The sequence below is a fragment of the Oryzias latipes genome, chromosome 7, assembly GCF_002234675.1.
Source record: "Oryzias latipes chromosome 7, ASM223467v1".
Classification (NCBI taxonomy): domain Eukaryota; kingdom Metazoa; phylum Chordata; class Actinopteri; order Beloniformes; family Adrianichthyidae; genus Oryzias; species Oryzias latipes.
The window spans coordinates 17518857-17535475 of record NC_019865.2 but is presented as its reverse complement, the minus strand read 5'-3'; the positions used below and the strand labels follow the sequence as shown (position 1 = coordinate 17535475).

Here is a 16619-nt window from a genome sequence, read left to right as displayed (position 1 = left end):
AATAACAAGAAGCAAAATACAAGTGAGCTGCAGTTACATCAATAACTCTCAAAACTACAAAAATTATACATATTGTTCCCAATTATGTTATTTTTCTGCACTGTCCTTATTTTTCACATTTTTATCCCCAAACAAAACAGCTAAAAAGGTAAAAACATTTTATGTTTTTACCGTGAAGCTTCATCTGCTTTTGGCCTTCCTCCAGCAGGTGAAACTCCATGGGCATTGTGGGTTCAATGCTGGCCAATGAGGTCTTTGTAGATTCCCACAGAAGACTCAGTGAGCTGAAGTTGTCAAACTTTCTGCCTTGATGATCAAATGCAGCCAAGTTCAGAATAGGGTTACGATAATTTGAAACTGGCACCTGCAAAAATAAATGAATGAAAACACGAGATTTGTTAAAACAAGTACCGTAATTTCCGGACTACAAGCCGCTACTTTTTTCCTGCGCTTACAGCCTTGCGGCTTATTCAGTGAAGCGGCTAATTTATGGATTTAATTGGCGGCCGCCATGTACGTACTTTCGAAGTGAATAGTTTGAATTCTCTATCTAACACCAAGCACGAGGCATTTTTATTCAACACACCTCTTAGCAGCCAAACAGCATGGACTTGACTTCAGGTCTTAGACACTTCAGTCATGGTTCAACAAAATGAAACACGCATGCCCGGCCGCATCCCAGAATCCTTTGGGGCCATTAGACCCAACGTGCACGTGATCGCCGCTACATTATGATGAAGCTTTCAAGTTAAAAGCAATCGTTAAAAGCAGCGTAAAAAAGTCCACCGTCACCAACGGGTTTGGAAAAGCCGGTTTGCTGCGTGACGGAGAGAACAGCGCATGGAGTGAATTTACACTCCATGTACGGTTTCTAAGGAAACCGTAAAAGCGGAATTTTGCTTTGAAAAACTCACAGCCTCCGTGTGAGCTGGAGACATCTTCTCCTGCTGATTGAGCTGCGGGGCCGATGGCAGTCTGATGGCTCCCACACGTAACAACGCATCCGCCCCTCATACACAAAACGTACAGTATTAAGTCCGATTGCTTTGCACAGAAGCGATTTGCTCCGTCCACCGGCGCAACGGGGACGAAGTGCTCCTCCTTGAAGCTGCCCTGGCAAGAGGTGTCGGAGTAGATAGGAAGGGGAGACAAGGAGCGCGCGGGGCGGGAGCGGAGCGCAGAGGCGTCCGCGGAGTGCAGAGGCTTCTGAATTCTGACGCACGCGCCGCACTGAGGCGCGCGTATCGCGCTGAGGCGCGCGCTTTTCAGTCGCCGCTGCTTTATTTTACCGTTGTGTTTTCTAACCAGTCCTGTTACTCCCACAACGCTGCCGCGACACAAGCGGAAGGAGAGCTTTTCCCGTTCACCCCTCCATGCACTGCTGCTACTTGCTAATTCTTAAACACGTGCAACAGAATGGCGAGCCGGGCGTTGGCCCCGCCTTTAGCCCCTAAGACTCATGGGAAATGTGGAATCGCGGATGTAAATTTCCTCATTATAACTGAGGGATGTAATGTTGATTATATGGTTACTGTTTGTAATTTTATGTTAGATACCTAGATTGTCAATAAGTAAAAAAAAAATGAAATAAAAACACCATAACTGAGGGACTTGTGAACAGAATATAGGTCCATGCTGTTTGACAGATGTCTATACACTCAAATACGTGACCCAGAGTCAAAACTGGCACCACCCACAATGTGCTAACAAATTGCACTCACTCTGGGATGCTGGGCGTGATCTGTCTGAATGACAATATCGGCTAACACATGCGCGGCTTGTACTCTGACGCGGCTTGTGTATGTATAAAAGCAGTCAAACACGTGAATATGGGTGGGTGCGGCTTGAAATCGGGTGCGCTTTGTAGTCCGGAATTTACGGTACTAGTCCTACATAAGCACTAAATCTTTATACTTGATCACACTTAAGCTGAAAAACATCTTTTAGAAATGTTATTTAAACAAACTAGATAGTAAATAGATCTCTTCCGAAGTTACGCTTTTCTTTTTTATTCTGAAATTGCTCTTTGGATTTACAAGAACTTTTATAATTGCAGTGAACATGGTGAAGTGGCTGCACTTTACCAGGAAGAAGAGGTGTGAATGTAAGTACATAATGGTCCAAAAGTCTTTCATGAAAACTGTGAATAAAACAGAACCATAAAAGTCTAAACTCATTTATCAAAGCTGCTTCTCATCTTGGATCATCTCTTTTTATTCACAATTAATTTTTTCTACCCAACTGAACATAATAAAAACTTAACTGTCTTTAACAAATCAGCACTGATGTTTAGATCATTTTAACATTATATATGAGATACTGCAATGCAGAGATTACTATTAAAACTAACCGTAAGTCCACTTTTCACATTAAAAATTTCAAAGGTTTGACAAAAAGCAAATGCAAGAAGAAAAAAATCCAAATGTGATTTAGTCAAGAGAAATAATAAAAATGTAATATTAACAGAAAAAATAAAGAAAAATAAAATATTAACAGAGGCTGCATGGTGGCGCAGTGGTTAGCGCTCTTGCTTCACAGCAAGAAGGCTACCAGTTCAAGTCCCAGCTGGGGGACTCAAAACAGAACACCAATGGGGGACCTTTCTGTTTGAAATTTGCTTGGTCTCCCCGTGCATGCGTGAGTTTTCTCTGGGGACTCCAGCTTCCTCCCAACATCCAACAACATGCTTCGAAGGTAATTGGTTACTCTAAAATGCCCCTAGGTGTGAATTCTAGTGTGTATGGGTGTGTGATTTATGGCCCTGTGACAGACTGGTGACCTGTCCAGGATGTGCCCTGCCTCCGCCCATGAGTGGCTGGGATAGGCTCCAGCAGCCCCGTGACCCAGAAAGGGACAAAATGGGTTTAGAAGATGAATGAGTAATATTAGCATAAGAGGCAACATATTATTCTATCAAAGGCGAACTAAGATCATTTCTTGAAGCACCTACAATAGAAGTGGTTTTATTTTGAAAAGATACAGCAGGTGTTTTTCCTATAACTGCAGTTATGAGAGCAATTTTCAAAGCAAAATACAGCAAAGCAAAGCTGTCTGAACGCATTGAGAAGACCCCATACGTACCACTTGCTTATTCTGCTGCAGGAGTGGGCAGGTCAGGTCCAGCTGTGGGCTGCTATAAATTGGCAGCAGCGTGAGGCGTGATGGAGGGGCGCAAACAAACTTAACTACTGCGTGCTCAACAGCAGGATAAGGATTAGTCACACTGGCCTTATTTCCAACAGTCACCTCCAGCACCTGACGAAAATGATGACAGAATCTGAGCAAAAACACAAACAATTACACATTTTTTAAAAACATTTTACCCACCAACCTGCTCTCCCAGGGCCATGCAGGTTGCTCTAACCAAGTGGTGATTAAAACTGTGGGACGAGGGACTGATGAGAGTAAGACTCAGACTGGTTTCATCCTCAGCTCTTAAGTTGCAGAAGAACTTTGAAGGCTCTAAAACCCAAGGCTGAGGTCCATCCTCGAACAACATGTCCTTAGATGATCCCAACGTGACCACTGCCACAGAAACGGGATCAACCGCCTTGGAAAAAAAATAATTAAAAAAAATACATGAAGGTTCTGTCATTTGATGCTTGACAGATTTAGAAAATATCAAATTTGACTAAAACAAGAGACAATGAAATGTAAAATGTAAAGAAACATTAACCTGATTTCAAGTATATGTATCTATATTTTTGGTTGCTATATTTTCAAACATAGCTCAGCTGAGGAAGTGTTAAGCTGCACTACAAAGCTCTACACATCAAAGAGACAAAACTGGGTCAACCTTTGGCTGCCAGGGCAAAACAAGCAAAGACACATCAGAAACATTCTGAAGAATACCATCAAATCCCATAATAAAAAATGCATAAAGTGTTTTTTCAAGCAACATGTTATTGGTCAAATAATCTGAATGTAATGTGTAAAAAAAATGGAGGCTAGTGTGTTTGTGGCATCGTATTGATAAGATTTAGCCGCTTCATTATCATATTTGTTATAGCGTGTATTTGGGGGGGGCTTTCTGAAACACAAGTCATTGTCTCATGAACAGAATTTTCCTCCAAAATTAAAAGTAGTCAGTGTTCACAGATGTGGATCCATGTTGTCTGGAAAATGTGCCACAAAAATCAAGATTTCAATACAGCTCACATCTGACATACACAGTAAAAAAGTTGGGTTGCCTCAGACACGTTGCCAAGAAAAAAAAAGTGTTCTAAAAAGAGAAAAGGATGATGCTCAAAGTTGATTCCTGACAGAATAAGAGCTGAAGACTCACTATGAGAGGAAGATATGCAGCTATGGTGATCTTGGCACTGAGATGAATGTTGCCATGAGTGTAGCTGACGGTAAGTACAGTGTACCCAGGACTTAAGGCCTTGGCTCTGACTCCACTGCAGTGATCCTGGCCTGGAGCCAGCCTCCCTAGAAAGGACAGCACCAGAATGGTCAATGACAAATAGTGAAGATTAATCAAAAAACATATTATGTAACAAGAAAAAAAGGCATCTTTTGTTGCCAGGAACTCTCATCAATCCCTTTAATCTTCAACTCAATAGGGTGTCGACAGGTTTCATTAATTTTCTCTCTGCACTTTCTAAATAATAATTGGAAAATCCAAGATGAAATCCAGAAACATCCTGCACATAAATGCATTCTGATAAATTATATAATTGGATCTAAAACTATAAAGAGTTATTTTACTTTAATGGAAGAACTCTGAGAAGACTTTTAAAGTTTAACCAATTTGTATTATCCAACAGCTATGTTTCCTTGTCTTTACCTCAACTCTCCTTGTAAAAACATAGAAGTACAGAGAAGTATGACTCTACTATATTCATGAGAAACTAGAAAGATTGAAAATAAAAAAGATTAAAGATTTATGAGCAGCCGCCACGTTTAAGAAAAGCTGGCAGATACCAGAATTAAAAATACCACTTTTTCTTTCGGCTCTTCCCTTCAGGGGTCGGCACAGCAAATCAGCCTCCTCCATCTAACTCGGTGTTCTCCATCCTCTACTACCTTCACATATTCATTCACTGCATCTCTTCTTTGGTCTTCCTTTATACTTCTTACCTAGCAGCTCTAGACTATGCAGCCTTCTACCAATATCTTCACCGTCTCTGCTCCGAACATGTCTGAACCCTCTCAGTCTGACCTCTCTGACTTTATCTCCAAACCCTCCAAATGGGGCTGTGCCTCTGATTTACTCATTCCTGGTATTATCCATCCTGGTCACTCCCAATGAGAACCTCACCATCTTCATCTCTGCTACCACCAGGTCTACTTCCTGTCATCTCCTTAGTCCCGCTGTATGTAGGTCGAACAGCATGGCAGTTTTGCGCACCTTTCCTTTCATTTGAGCGGAAACTCTTCTATCACACTTCATACCTGACACTTTTCTCTACCCATTCCAAGCTGCCTGCACTCACCTCTGCCCTTCTTTTCCACACTCTCCATTACTCTGGACCGCCGACCTTAGATACTTAAAATACTCCACCTTCTTTCTCTTTTCTCCCTGTAACCTCACTCTTCGTGAGGTTACATTTACATTCACACACACACATGTACTCTCTCTTACTGCAGCTAACCTTCAGTCCTCTCCTTTCCAGGGCAAACCTCCACCTCTCTAGCTTCTCCACCTGTTCCCAATTACCGGTGTGAAGCCCGTTGAGACAACTGCGTTGTAATATTGGGCTATATAAAAAAATATGAATTGAATTGTAATGAATTCCCTGCTCTAGCTACAAATCAAAATGTTATCGCAAAAGCAGGGAACAAAAAATAAAAATAAAAGAATTTTACATATTAAAAAAAAATAAAAAGAACAAAAAACCAAGCTTTTTCTTTCCTTTTGGTTTCTTCCAACAGTCTGTTATCCCAATTCATATTTGTTAAGGGCACTTAGAATGAACAAAAATAAATGGTCAGTTGTGTTTGGAACAAAAAATGTCTCCATATAAAAAGGTTAAAAGTTTATTTTTTACTAAATAAGAGATTAATGTGTTTTTTCAGGGCTGCAAATGCTAACCCATATCTCCAAACAAAAAGCATTTTTTTGGATAACATGGTAAATGGCAAATCTTAAAAAAAAATTGTATTCATCATATTTCTCTTGCTTTATTTTCCACACAATTTTGTATAATTATTCTGCATACGATTGCTTTGGGGTTTTACCATCCAGGAGTTCAAAGACGTCTCGTGTCTCCTCTGCAACCAGCAGTTCAAAGTGGGAGCAGTCACTCAGCATCACTCGCTCGTTCTCAAACTCCTCCAGCAGTCCAAAAATCCTGAGGGGCAGATCCAGAACTTGGCCCAATCTGGCCTCTACTGCGCAAGGAGCAAAGTCCATGGCAACAGGCTCAACAACGTACACCTAGAAAATGTGGGGGGAGACGTTAAAGATAAGAAAACATAGATGTGTGTGTAAAATGTTCGTTTTTAGATTTTCTTTATGATTGACTGTCTTTACAAAAACAATTATGCGAGTTACAGAATCAAACTCTACCTCTATCAACACTTTATCATAAACATGACACAAGTTAACTTTTTCCCCACAATGCTTTGGAAAATAAAGGCAAAAATTATTCAACTTAAAAAAATCCTGATGACCCTTTTTAAATGAGTCTTCCCAGAAATTCTTTAGAACGCTTTTGGTCCCATAGTGACTGATGCTTGTCCTACAAGTAGATCCTTTAAACCCCCCCCTGGCAAACATGCTGCTGTCCAGTGTAGAGTGCTTTAGTGCTGGGCTGAGCGAGAGGCCAGCTCCTGCTAACACTGTCATGCTGTCATGCACAGAAAGGGCAAAGAAGCAAAGCAGGAAAAAAAAAACGTAATGGAATAAAAATGCCTCATGTTTGGCTGAGCTGCTTTGGCTTTGTTTAATAATAGAACACTGAACATTAGAGAGAAATGGATGGCAGATGGTTGGAAGATATGATCATCCTTTTGACAGAATATATCAGAACTTTAAGGAGATTTTCAAGGTTTTAAAGCAACAAATTGATACGGTAGTCTTGCAGTTTTGGCACCCAAAATCAGGCTATCTAAACTTTTGTTTTTTTAAGTAGAAAAATCTGCATCATATTTCAAGGCTGTGGTCAATTGAGTTTGCCAATTAAATGCTCGAACATCAAAAAAAGCAAAAGAAAAAGAAGCACAAGAGCCTATATACTGATGTTTCACTTTCTGTACTGACACTGTTGTGTAGATACAGGTTTCTTTTGAACATAAAAGCTCCTAATAGAAGGTTACGGTTGCAGTCTGCAGAGGGTCTGAGTGATCTTCTCCTTTAAAAATGCAACCACAGGTTCCACACAAGGCCAGCTGAAGGAGTGCACACAACCGATAGATTGCGTTGCACATGTTCTGCCTAATTTCAATGTTGTGACCTTCGCTGTCCATCTGTAGGCTATTCTGTCAGACACAACACCAGGGCTGACACAGCTTCCCTCTAAGGAGATTCTGTGCTATTTCAGGATTACAAACAAAAAAGGCCCAAATGTGAACATATTTGGAATATTTCTTGAAAAAATAATAACAGAAGCAATAAAAGTGAATAGTTAATAGTAATATGTTAAAGTAGTAAACAGATTAATCAATTCAGTTTATGTTCTTTAAAACGGCTTAAACTGGAGTAGAAGCAGTGCTCCAACGCGGCCCCTCTTTACCTTCATTTGTCCGAAGTGCAGTGGGTTCCGGAGATCGTGAGCATAAACCACACTGACACCTTTGTCGCTGGCTGTAGTCATCACTCCTTTCACAGTCATTGTGGCGACAGCGGTATTGGATGAGGTCCAGCTGAAATTTCCACTCCCACCCGTCGCCTGCCATGAGCCCAGTGAAGAGTAATTATGAGCAAACAAATGGCACTTCATATACTTCATCTCACATTTATTTTGTGTACTAAGAAAAGATGAAAAATAGCATTTTTTAATGAACAGAGATAACTGCCAAAGTATAATTAGTACAAAGGTTCATAATTTTGTTTCTTCTGTGTTTTGATGGGTTCAACGCTATTCAAGAGTCAGGTCTGAAAAGGAAAACAAACCATTATTGTGTACTGATAAGCTCCCACTTTGGGCTGCCAAGGAAAAGTGAGAATACTCGGTCTTAGAACTATAGGGTTATATATTTCCACATCTTGTTCATTGTGAACGGGGTTGGTGAGATCGTGGACCCGTCCTCTCTGCAACACAGCACAAGACACAAGATCTTTACTTACGTCTGCTGTGACGCTCAGCAAGAAATCCAAGCTGATAACGGTGAAAGCTGCAGATCAACTCACGTCATCCTCCACAGCTCTTAGCGTGGCATCAATAAGAGTTAGGCCATCTTTGAGGGCTTTGACGTAATGATAAGATCCATTTTTACTGGAATGCAGGACTTCAAAATACTCCTCAGCAAAAACAGTTCTGATGCGGATATTCTAAAACAAAAAAAGTTTACCCAAACATTTGATTCTACTCACAGCTGAAAAGATTTTGGAAAAAAAGCTAAGATTCTTTACACAATCTATTGTCAGATTTTTAAAACTGCTGTACACATTTGCACAAAAATGTCAATTATTCACAGAACAAGTGCATGTCCACACAAAAAAAACACACATTGGTTCTCCAGCGTGTACTTACATCAGAGAGATAGATTTTGTTGCCAGATTTATCAAACACTTCAATGAAAATATCATATTTTCTGCCTGTTTCAAGAACCCAACTATCTCCTGGATGAATTTTAAAGCCTGAGCAAACAAGAGGAAAAAGAAACAAGTCAGATACACATTTAAACACTGAAATAGTTCTCATGAAGGGAGAAAACATACCTAGGTAGCCTGGTTCAACAACATATAGAGTGCTGTTAGGGAGGCGAGACACTCCCTGCATTCGAAGGCCTTCAGATATACCGCTAAGGAAAATTTAGGTGAATTTTTCTGGCAATAGTAACTCTAAACTTAGCTTTTTTATATTTATTCTGTCTAGTGAGAACATCTATCTGTACCATGTTAAGAACAAAGCACGCAGAAGTGTTGTGCTTTGACAGAAGGATACTCTTGTGATCCAACACCACATTAATGTGTCCCAACTGAAGTCCTGTCACTGTGGATGTGCTTTGATCCAGACTGGCCACAGGAGCATCCTGACTTCCAGCAGGCACCGCCACGCTGTTCTGAAGGTGCAGCTCATACTGATCACACGGCATGGAGAGCTCTGAACAAAAACAAATGAATTATTAAGCGTGAAAGATGCTTTTAAGCTGAAACAAAAGACAGCAAATGTCACAGACACAAGTATTTATTTTTTACTTCTATGAAACAACTTCAATGTTTTCAAGGAAAAAAATAAACAATGAACTCCACAATAATCAGACCTGTGATTGTGCCCTGTCTTATCTTCAGAACTCTGTAATGGATGGAAGTTCCTGCCAGCAAGTAGATGTCATGCGCAGGGCTAAGCAGGATGTTCTCCAAGATCAGCAGTCTCACTTCTGCAGCACCCACATCCTGTGGTAAAGGTGCCACAAATACAAAAAGCATGCTCTCAATGACCAGAATTAGCGGTTACAAGTTCCAACTCTTTCTGTAGCGTTCTGCTGTAGAGCTTACCTTATACAGGGATTCCTGTATTTTAGCTTTCAGCTTGGCATGTCCCGTTTTCAGTCCTGACACCAGAATTATATCACCTTGTTTCCCAACGCGTTCCATTTCAGATATGTATGCAGGAGGAGTGTATGTGGACTCAGAGAACTTAAGTACCCTTTAGAAGAGAAAGAGGCAAGAATAACAGTCTCAGTGGAGATTAGTGGAGTCTTGTCTCTTGCATCTTCTTTCAAGAATATTTCATCTCCAAAGAAATTCCAGGCAGATAGATAGCTAGATCATTCTAGAAAGTCTTGGCAGCCTTTAAAGACAATTTGACAGTGGAATTAACAGGGTGAAGCTCACCGTAATGAGTTGTAAGAGTCAGGGAATCCATTCACATCTATATCCTTCACGAAGGACCAGTCAAACACAAGCCCTGCGAGCGTGCTAAATGTGTTTCCTGAAAACATAGAAAACATGTCATTAGGCTAATAATAAAAATAGATATCAAAGACAAGAAAGCAGAAATGTAGGACCTTTTTCTACCCTTAAGCTTTGCTTCCAAAAGTTATATCTGGCCTCAAAGTTCCACTGCGATTATCTTTTGAGCTGTTGTAAAAGCCTTCCTAGTGGTCTTTGAATTATGATTAAGCCGTTTTTGGCCAAGATAAAAAAAAAAACAGTCACTTTCTAAGACATAGTTTCAGCAGAGCATTTGCTTCATCTATATAGCCCATATTACCACACAGTTGTTTCATCGGGCTTCACCAATTGTACAAAACATAAAATCATTTATAAAATACAATAGCTGCTTAATAAACTTAACATCCCTGCCCTTAGCCCGGTGCTTCTCAAAAAGTGGGGCGCGCTGATTCCAGGGGCGCGCAGTAGTAGTGGTTTTAAGGAATAGGTAATATGGGCTATTGCTCAAGGCGAAACAGGGGGGCTGCGGTGACAGCGGCTCAGGGCTTGGAAAAAAAATCTGCACCACTGCTGGTTACCTATTATCTGTTCTAACACCGAGTTTGTAACAGCCTGAAACCTGTGAACTGCCGTCCCTGCAGGTGGTCCTGTCTCCTGTCACACACGGCTGCGTGTGTGTGAGGAGAGGGGAGGGGAGGGGTAGTGGGCTCAGGCTGCGTGGTGGAACGCGCACGCGGACAGCTGCCTCTGTTGCGCAACACCAGGATCATCATGTGCCTTTAGATGACTCAGCTCATGCTAATAATGTCATTCTTTATCAACTATTGTAGACATTTTGATGACGCGTCTTTATTTTCCATAAATGTATTCTTTGTCTGCCTGTCGTTTAGTTGGTGTCAGTATTTGACATAAAGTCAGCAGGTAATGCAGTAAAACAACTGCACTTTATGAGATCATAAATAAACAATCGATTATTTTGAAAAAAAATATGCACAATGTTTTTTACCCATTTCTTTAGACTAAAACATTAAATATATTGGTGCTGCTGTGTTAATGTTTCACATTAATTTACATTTAATATTATTTATTGATTGAATTATTTTTATCAGCATCAAATGGTTCAGTTGGTCAAAATGTTTCTAGTTTAAATAAGGAATGACAGATTTTTTTATTTCAGTCTGTGGGCGAAACGCAGATAAGCTGCCAAGGCCGTCTCTAGGCTAACATCGTGAAACAGAGTGAAAGCCGGTGCCTCAGAGATCGAGTCGTCTTACTTCCAGGTTAGATAAAGGGTTACGAAAATAACTAGTATTTACTTAAAGATCTTTCTTTAGTTTGCAAAGGTAATATATTATGTCTATGGACGTAGTTTACTCTGAAAGGCTTAAGAAAAGCATGATATAGGCATTTTAAACAATTCTTCAGGTTGTAAACAATACATGTACTCTGAAATAGCTGACTTCCCTAAATACTGACATACTGTAGAGTAGCTTTGTCTATTTTCTTCAAAATGGTGAATGGCGTTTAATTTGTATAGTGCTTTTTTTGTCCTACCTTGCTCAAAGGCCCAAAACACTAAACAGTCACAGTCCCATTCACGCTGGGTCAGTGTCTTGCCCAAGGACACTTCGACACATAGGCGGGCAAGGCAGGAATCGAACCTGCACTCAACCTTCAGGGTGGGGCGGCCGTACGGCACCACAGCCCTGCAGCTGTGGTTAAGTATTTTTATTTTTGAAGAATTGTCTCTTTTAGGCAAAAAGAAGTTGGGGAAAGTATAACTTAGTCTCCATGATAGAAGTGGGATTTGCCTCTAATGTACAATGCAGAATATTTACATAGGTTCTTAATCTATGAAGCAGCAGGAGGAAGGCGTTGTGGCTGAGTGTATGCTAAATACAGATTATTGTCATCTGAAAGCTTCTGGCTAGAGAAACCAAGAAAAAAAATCCATTAATGGATGCAGTCGAGACATTTTACAATTTCCTCCATCTGAAGAATGTGAAATGTACTCCTACACCAAAGCAAACAAAACACAACAAAACACCAGAGCCTGGAGCCATCATCAAAAAGAATCAGGCTATAGTTTCAGCTCATTAAACTAAGTGTGTTTGTCCCAAATGGAACTAGTCACGCAGAACAAACAGCCACCTCAGAGTGGCAGACTTAAGAAAGGAGCCTGGAGCTGGCCCATTCGTTTCTCCCAAGTTTCTAGACCGACTGATAAACAATGCAGACACCACACAGCTGGAAACTGAGTGATTACATGCATTCTGTAAATTACTCTTGATCAGAAAAGAGCATTTACTTGGGAATAACATCATTAGTTTTCCACTTAGGGTGGAAAGTAAAATCACTTGATGTGATTTGCAGGGATCTTACCTTCAGAATCCAGTGCATGAATTTTGAGTTCCAGTGGTGAATCTTCCAGATGTAGCTCTCTGGTTGTGGACACAATCTGGATTTCACTAATGACATCGACAATAGCGTCACAGCGCAGGACCTGACCTGTGACTGCAATACAGTGGAGGAGGAGGAGAAAAAAAGGATGCAGGTAAGCAGAGAAGCATGCAAATGACCAGAGGAGTGTGACAGCTACTAACAGGCTCCTGGCAGAGTGCCCTGCAGTTATCAGTCAATTTACATGTTGTGGTATTGTTCAACAGACAAATAAGCTTTTGAAGGAGAGAGATTAAATGCAGGAAGAGTGAATCAGGCCAAATTCAAAGTGTGTAGTGGCAGTTTATAGACTGCTTTGGTTTTCCTTTGATTAGAACTTATTCTGATATATTGGTGAAAGACCCAATGTGGCAGATTTTCCAGTTTTCAAAGGTCTTTGCATCTCACAATTGGGAAAAAAATGGAGATAAATAAACTACAACTTTAGAAATGTGACCTACATTTATATTAGTATCTATTAGGTAATTCTAGTTTCTTTCCTTTTTTGTAATGTAGCTCAAACATAAACAGAGGAACTCAAATAATGTTTAAAAACAAAAATAATCAGTCAGCATTTTATACCAAATTTTTAGGCCGCATTCGCCCTACTACCAAAGAACTATTGGGCCACCCAGAAGGAGCTGCTGATCAAATGATTATTTAGTTAGGAGACAGAAAGAACAGTTATATCCATTAGTGACAACCAGCCTAAAATCATTTTGGATGAGTATTTCATAAAAACAAATTCATCCACAATAGTAGCCATTCTACCATCATAGCTCTTCATTGTAAAAAACCAAGGATGCAGCATATGCTTTCTTCACAATTCAGTTCAAACCTAGATTTTTTGGTCACAGTTTTGTTTTAGTTTGATATGCCATTTATGTTCACTAAATTAACAAAAGAACAAACAGATAAAATTCAGATCTTTTATTTTTTATTTTGTTAGGCAAGAATCAACTGAGAAAAACCTTTCAGTTGGTTTATTCTAAGCCCCTGGTGTAAGGTAATAAAACAACAAATAATACGTCTTCCCTTAATTTGCACAGCAAATGTCTGTCACGTTCAATGTGAACACACTGATAAATAGTAAGGATGCAACTATAAACTTTCCACACGATTGGGTTCAATGGTGCAACAAAGTTTGGGTTTTTAACGGGAAACCAAAAACGGTGGCATCCCTACTAAAAACAACTAACATTTTCCGATAGGGTGCTTTAAGTGATAATGCAGTTTTAAGAAGTTTGCATCAATATAGAAAGAAAATTAAACTTCTACCTGAAATTCTTGTAAAAATGTTACAATTCTTAAAATTAATTGTTTTACATTGTAAGCAACAGAGAAAAAACAAAAAATTGAAGACAATCAAGCTTCCTGAGAGATATTAAACAAATTCTCCCACGTAACACGTCAGGGTCAGTAGACAGACGAGGCTACATTCATTCCAGATTTTCCAGATTATCATCACAAACCACTTACTTATGGAATTTCTGAGTTTTTTTGTTTTTTGTTTTTTTTTAACACCAATCAGAAAATTGCTTTCCAGAGGACAAGAGATAACTAGTGACTTCATCCTTTCTACCGTAAACCCCAGACCACATTTTTGTATTTACCAACATCTTCGGCCAGAATGATGCTGGTGAGTCTGGAGGGTTGAGTGGAGAGTGCTTGGACAACGGCTCTGCGGGAGCACCCTCTGCTGAGGTCCTCGTCAGCAGCCTGGATGCTTGCCACTTCTGGTCTGGTGGAAGACCTAAAAGATGGAAGGATGGCAGACATAGTTGCAGTTGCCACATTTTGTTTTAAAAAATAATGTTATAACATCAATGATCTTCTTCCAATTATTCTTTATAGGGATGTAATGATTTTTTTAACAACGATTCAATTCCGATCATAATTTGTGGTTCCCAATCCGATTCACAGTTGATATAGGTCATTTTGAACGATCCGAATCAATGATCCAAAATTGATCCAGGACATTTTCAGCCAAAAATTCAACCCATGTAACTCAAAGATAAATACTTGGGTACTGAAAACAGTACCGGTAAAGGTTTCCAGATTCCCTTCTATTTCTTGCAAGATAATATATATAAACACAATACAAGCGGAATGGTCACAGACTGGACTGTAACGATGGCTTGATCATGTTTTGTCTGCTGCGATGATACTTAGTTGTTTATACATGTTATTTATTTACTTTTAATAACCTCTATTTATCCAGGCAAGACAGATTAAGAGAAAAAATAATTTTCCACTGCAGCCGGGCAAAAGGCAAGACCGTTTGAGAGAAAAAAGTAAAAGGAATAACAGAAGACATACGTTTTTATTTTCCCTTTAAGTAAAAATAAACATACCTCTAGTGCCTCTATTTAAATGGTATTTTTGAATACCGATTTAACTGATTTATTGCATTTTGAAAGGATTTTATATTGGTATAGGTTGATTCGATTAACAACTTGCCTAAGACAGATAGATCATTGATCACAGGAATATAATTTGATTCATTGATTAAGCTGAGTCATCGTTCTACCACTAATTCTTTAGAATTTTGTTATATTCTGGTATTTATAAATATTTTTTAAAGTAGCTTTTGGGGGAAATTTCCCATTTGTTATTTCCTTTTTCTTTTAACACTCACTTTAAAAAATATATATTAAGTTGTCTTAATTGAACATGATGAGAAAAGCTTCAAATGATCTTAACTAGTAAGCTAAAGCATACGGTTAGGTAGAAATATCATTTAATAATTTGCTTAACCGTTCAGCTACATCGGGTACTATTAAATTATAAGGTAATGATAATTGTGTAATGGAAGGCTTTGTGTCTATTTTATTTATGGTAATATTATTATACACACATACATGTTAAGCACGTGGTCTCACACCATCAGTCCCCCCCCCCCTGCAGAGGCTTTACAGTATAATTACTTACCATCTGTAACAGCCGTCAGTGGTTTCCAACGTGAAGTTGATTAATGTACCTCTAGCGAGCGGGAGTAAAACTTTTGGGATACTTAGCTTAGAAGTACCGTCCACAACGACCACGGCTAATACTGCCGTTAACAAAAATGGAAGTTTAAACAGGTTCATTTCCGATTTGCGGGTCTCAAGGATTTATCAGGGGCAATGCTCAGAGATTTTTATGAATCTACTACTTGTTGGGTTTTGGCTATATTCTTTCCAGCTCATGGAGTTGAGTATTACTGCTGTGATGTTGCACTTTTATCTAAAAGGTTATCTTCACTGCTACCTAACATAGCCGCCAATGAGGCTAACGCTACAGTTCCGTCCCGTTGCAGTTTCACATTTACTTCATACAATCAATGTCGCCGCATGTTGGTGGTAACAACTAACAAAGTCCTCTAACGTTCTTATTTAAAACCAGCAACTAATTTAAACACAACTATGCAAACTGGACATTAAATAGAAACCTACTGTAACGGAGTAACACAACTGGTTCGTAAGCATTAGCTCAAAATACCTATATTTCATACAATACCCGCCATTAGCAATAATTGGACTTCCAGTGAGCATGCCGGGAGTAGAATGACGTCACAGACCACGGGGCGGGCTTGGAGTTTGCTCTTAAAGGTACAGAAGCACAATTTCCACAGTTGAAGTGATTTTTCCGGGGCCCTTGTACCCTGGACATGACATTGAAAAGAAAAACGAAATTGTTTGCTCAGATTAGCATTTTGTGCACACACGTTATTCATTTGTTAGCACAAAATAATTTTTGTGCATGCAAATTCTAATTTTGGCAGACAAAATATTATTAAAATTTTAATTGGTGGCCACACAAAAGCAATTTTTGGGCACAAAATATTTTTTATTAAATTTCAAGTACAGGACCATTCCATTCACATCTGGAAATCAACATTAAAAACAACTAAAGCAAATTTAACCATTTAATCTTTCTCAAGGGGTCCACTCTGATATTAAACAATGCTTTCAAAGTTTAAAAGTTGAGAAATTATATATATATATATATATATATATATATATATATATATATATATATATATATATATATATATATATATATATATATAAACACTAGCTACTAGTGTCAACCATGGACTTTAAAAACAATGGACGAATCGAGGTGTGACGTCGTCACCCATAGAAAATGCTTTAATAATAATAATACCTCTGGCTTCCTGATAGGGGTGCCG

General features: G+C 39.2%; 1 protein-coding gene across 2 annotated transcripts in view; it reads right to left on the bottom strand.

The window, feature by feature from the left end:
* The window catches only part of nup210 (nucleoporin 210), a 32427-nt gene extending 16439 nt beyond the window's left edge, over nt 1-15988 (bottom strand). For both annotated transcript variants that reach the window (XM_011477292.3, XM_011477293.3), the window contains exons 1-17: nt 15377-15988; nt 14059-14198; nt 12389-12520; nt 9947-10043; nt 9608-9758; nt 9373-9505; nt 9054-9212; nt 8828-8896; nt 8640-8746; nt 8297-8437; nt 8060-8197; nt 7680-7835; nt 6184-6382; nt 4286-4431; nt 3332-3550; nt 3082-3255; nt 172-364 (exon numbers count right to left, since the gene is read on the bottom strand). In XM_011477292.3, the coding sequence (XP_011475594.1) occupies nt 172-364; nt 3082-3255; nt 3332-3550; nt 4286-4431; nt 6184-6382; nt 7680-7835; nt 8060-8197; nt 8297-8437; nt 8640-8746; nt 8828-8896; nt 9054-9212; nt 9373-9505; nt 9608-9758; nt 9947-10043; nt 12389-12520; nt 14059-14198; nt 15377-15534 (2512 nt within the window). In that variant the 5' untranslated portion in view covers nt 15535-15988. The remainder of the gene's footprint in view (nt 1-171; nt 365-3081; nt 3256-3331; nt 3551-4285; nt 4432-6183; nt 6383-7679; nt 7836-8059; nt 8198-8296; nt 8438-8639; nt 8747-8827; nt 8897-9053; nt 9213-9372; nt 9506-9607; nt 9759-9946; nt 10044-12388; nt 12521-14058; nt 14199-15376) is intronic.
* Between the last annotated feature and the right edge of the window lie 631 nt (nt 15989-16619).